The following is a 4,086-nucleotide window of genomic DNA, read 5'->3' on the forward strand; positions in this document are numbered from 1 at the left end:
AGGTTAAACTCTTACCTATCCAGAATCAACCCCGACATACAAAATGTATGCCCCGCTTGCAATGTGTCGCCACATGACACCAACCATATCTTCAATTGTAATGTGGAACCAACGCCTCTAACACCCCTTTCCTTATGGTCCACCCCTGTTGAAACGGCAAGTTTCCTTGGACTCCCGTTAGAGGATATTGATGACAATTTGTGATCGGTCGCGGCTATTAGGTGGGGCGAGCATTGCTACAACAACAACAACACCGATGCAACTGGAGCCAAGTTAAAATAATAAAAAAAATTCCATATACATAAATATAAATTTTTAAAATAAAAAATTTATTTTTTTCTCTTGTCCACTTATAACGCCTTAAAATGTAAATAAACGTATATCGTAATAAATGCTTTAACGATATGATTTTTGGTAGCGAGCACGAGCACCTGGACCACCGAATTTCTTTGGCTCACAACGACGTGGATCACCGACCAACAGAGTTCTGTCGTACTGAATGAGAATATCCTTGATTTCCTTCTTGGAGGCTTCGTCAACGTCTTAAAAGAAAAAATAATACATGGATTAATATAATCGATTAGCAAAATTTTTAAGTTAAGCGAATCATATCATAAAAACTATATCACTCATAATGATTGCAATAAAAAATTACGATTGGTATATGCGCGATGATTTGATTTATCGTGCTTTGATCTTTCGGGAAAAGTGAAATATTCCTCTGTATTTGAAAATGAAAATTTGTTTATTGAAAGACGTATAAAAAGTTAAGTAAAATTAGCATCACTCACATTTGCCATGCTTGGCGTATAATGTGCATTGTAAATGCATGTTCAAATAACTTTGCTGTGTTTTCATCTTTCGGAAGGAAGTGAAAATGTGGTACTAGCCGGCATTTAAGTTGTTACAAAGATATTCAAAATTGTATGTAAAGCTAACATTACTCACATGCGATTGATATATTGATTACACATGTGATTGGAATATGCACGATTAAAATACTTGCCGTGTTTTCATCTTTCGGAAGGAATTAACTTATCCTAACAAAAATCTGGTATTAACCAGCATTTAAGTTTTTACAAAGTTATTCAAAATTGTATGTAAACCTAGCATCACTCACATGCGATTGGTATATTGATTACACATGTGATTGGTATATGCACGATTAAATTACTTTGCCGTGTTTTCATCTTTGGGAAGGAATTAACTTATCCTAACAAAAATCTGGTATTAACCGGCATTTAAGTTTTTACAAAGTTATTCAAAATTGTATGTAAACCTAGCATCACTCACATGCGATTGGTATATTGATTACACATGTGATTGGTATATGCACGATTAAATTACTTTGCCGTGTTTTCATCTTTCGGAAGGAATTATCTATCCTAACAAAAATCTGGTATTAACCGGCATTCAAGTTTTTACAAAGTTATTCAAAATTGTATGTAAACCTAGCATCACTCGCATGCGATTGGTATATTGATTACACATGTGATTGGTATATGCACGATTAAATTACTTTGCCGTGTTTTCATCTTTCGGAAGGAATTAACTTATCCTAACAAAAATCTGGTATTAACCGGCATTTAAGTTTTTACAAAGATATTCAAAGTTGTATGTAAACCTAGCAACACTCACATGCGATTGGTATATTGATTACACATGTGATTGATATATGCGCGATTAAATTACTTTGCCGTGCTTTCATCTTTCGGAAGGAATTAACTTATCCTAACGAAAATCTGGTATTAGCCGGCATTTAACTTTCTCAAATATATAATATATAAAAATGTACGGATTATAGCATCACCGACATGCGCATGATGTCGATACCTATTTTTTGTTACATTTACATCTGTGAGATTACTTGTTTTCAGCTAACTTCGGGGCTGTATTCAGTTAGTGAGTTTTGCAATGTTGTTGTTGTTGTAGTAATAAAGCTGCTCCCCGAAGGCTTTGGAGAGCGTTATCGATGCGATGGTCCTTTGCCGGATACAGATCCGGTACGCTCCGGTAACACACCACCATTAAAGTGCTACCCCGACCATCTCGGGAACGATTTATATGGCCACATTAAACCTTCAGGCCATCCCTCCCTCCCCACCCCCAAGTTCCATGAGGAGCTTGGGGTCGCCAGAGCCTCGTCTGTTAGTGAAACACGATTCGCCGCGCATAGGTGAGGGTGACAATTGCATTTGGAGAAGCTGTATATTGCGCTGGCAACCTGAAGGGTTGCGCTACACAGCCCCTTGAATTTGGTAATTTAGTGGCAATGTACCCACATAAATTGTAAAAAAAAAATGTACATTTCAAAATTCACTTACTGAATCTACCTCCCGGTATTAATTGGCATGCTTGTACTGTTGGTCGCAAGCATTTCATTAAAATACAAGCATTTGAACAATACATTTTGGTTTGTAAATCTCGCATCACTTAAACTTATAGAAAGAAATAAGATTGCTTGGTATTTGCCTGATTTTATCTCTCGATAGGAATCTTGAGGTTCCAAACAAGAATATGCTTAATACCGAGATTCCATAATTTAGTTCAATAATTATTTAAACATTTGGTAAAAGTCTACTTGAGGGGTCGAATGCCCAAAAATATCGAGAGGTGTCTTGATCGCGACAATAATCCGAAGGCGTAAAAGAAAAATTGAATCTCTGTCCGGAGATATTTGCAGTTGAAGTTGGCGATTTTCATGTGGTTGTTGTACACACAAAAAAAAAAAAAAAAAAATGTGAACATAAGTGTTTTGCGCGAATATAGTTTTGGTCTCCAAACCAGTGTTGGATCCACCCAGGGTAATTTTTTTATAAGCGCGGCCGAAGGTCGCCAACGCAGAAAGGTAGTCTGCTCAAAAATACTACGGATACCACCCACGGTTTCGGAGGGACCCGCGGGCTATTACTGGGTTTTTCGTTATATCTTTTGACCGAGTTAAAATTTTTATTTTCGCATTCGGATTATTAATACTGATGCCACGACGCGTCGTGTGACACCTCTCCCGATATTTTTCGTAGCGTATTAGTAATCGACCCCTCAACTAGAATTTTACCAAACATTTTTCTGTAGTGTTTACTTACATTTTTGATAGAAAGCGATCAGCGCCTTGGAAATGGCCTGACGAATAGCATAGATCTGGGCTACATGACCTCCACCGCTAACACGAACACGAATGTCTACGCCGGCGAACTTTTCCTGCAATATATATCACAAATTAACATTCGCTCTATAACTTAAAAAACTAATTAACTGAGCATCAAGTATCAGTTGTAAACGTAGTTTCATTAGATTCAATTTCGGGATAAGTAGTACTCATCATAAATATTAGCGATTGAACAGATTTCTTTTTCCCATCACAAAAACTCACCTTGCCCAACAGCAAAAGTGGTTCTTGCAATTTGTATTGCAGCATTTTTGGTTCAATTTGTTCCAAAGGGCGTCCATTAACTCTCAAAAGACCACGTCCACGCTTGCAATAAGCAACAGCAGTGGCGGTTTTCTGAAAATAATAAAATTTAGTTCACTTTTGTATTAAAATATAGCAACCGACACGTGTATCTGATGGACGCTTTATTTCTTTTAAATATGAACTTTATTCAACTAACCTTGCGTCCAAAAACTTGCACAGCATGTACCGGCTCTCTGCGCTGAAATTAAGCAATAACAATGGAAATTAACACTAATAAAATACATAAAACTTGAATTGTAATCTCACTTTTTGCTGCATCTTTGCTCAAGCAACTTTGTGAAAAAGGCCGGAAGCGCCGCCATTTTTTAAGAAGTGTAACTTAACGAAGGTAGCTGTCAGTTTCATAATTGGGTGACCTCTACTGGCCAAATTATGACTGTTACGTTCCAATGAAGCGTGTTACATTAGAAATTTAAAGGCCTCCTGCGATTTACAACGAGATTGATTGAATTTTGTGTGTTAGTGCAGTGGGGTGACTTCGTGACACACGTATTTGTTGTCGGCTGCACGTTGAGGAAAATCAAAAATATTTGATTTTTAATTTGACGCTTACTTATTTGATAGTCGCGGGGTGTGATTGAAAAAACAGCAGTGTTGTATCTAGTTTGTTT

General features: G+C 37.0%; 1 protein-coding gene across 1 annotated transcript; it reads right to left on the minus strand.

Annotated features, from left to right (window-relative positions):
* Nucleotides 1–308: 308 nt before the first annotated feature.
* RpS16 (ribosomal protein S16) lies at nt 309–3,818 on the minus strand. Its single transcript, XM_067772201.1, has 5 exons — nt 3,722–3,818; nt 3,612–3,653; nt 3,374–3,505; nt 3,087–3,201; nt 309–542 (listed from the first exon to the last, which is right to left on the minus strand). Exons 1-5 carry the CDS (start codon nt 3,731–3,733, stop codon nt 397–399), a joined length of 447 nt encoding a protein of 148 aa, XP_067628302.1. The 5' UTR covers nt 3,734–3,818; the 3' UTR covers nt 309–396.
* Between the last annotated feature and the right edge of the window lie 268 nt (nt 3,819–4,086).

The sequence above is a fragment of the Eurosta solidaginis genome, chromosome 3 (genome assembly GCF_040869045.1).
Source record: "Eurosta solidaginis isolate ZX-2024a chromosome 3, ASM4086904v1, whole genome shotgun sequence".
In the NCBI taxonomy this organism is placed as follows: Eukaryota; Metazoa; Arthropoda; class Insecta; order Diptera; family Tephritidae; genus Eurosta; species Eurosta solidaginis.

Excerpts from the sequence above, each read along its gene's own strand:
- RpS16 (XM_067772201.1), bottom strand. Across the intron at positions 3,202-3,373 it reads CACTTTTGCTGTTGGGCAAG|GAAAAGTTCGCCGGCGTAGA; the intron begins GTGAGTTTTTGT and ends TATATATTGCAG. Across the intron at positions 543-3,086 it reads GATCGCTTTCTATCAAAAAT|ACGTTGACGAAGCCTCCAAG; the intron begins GTAAGTAAACAC and ends TTTTCTTTTAAG.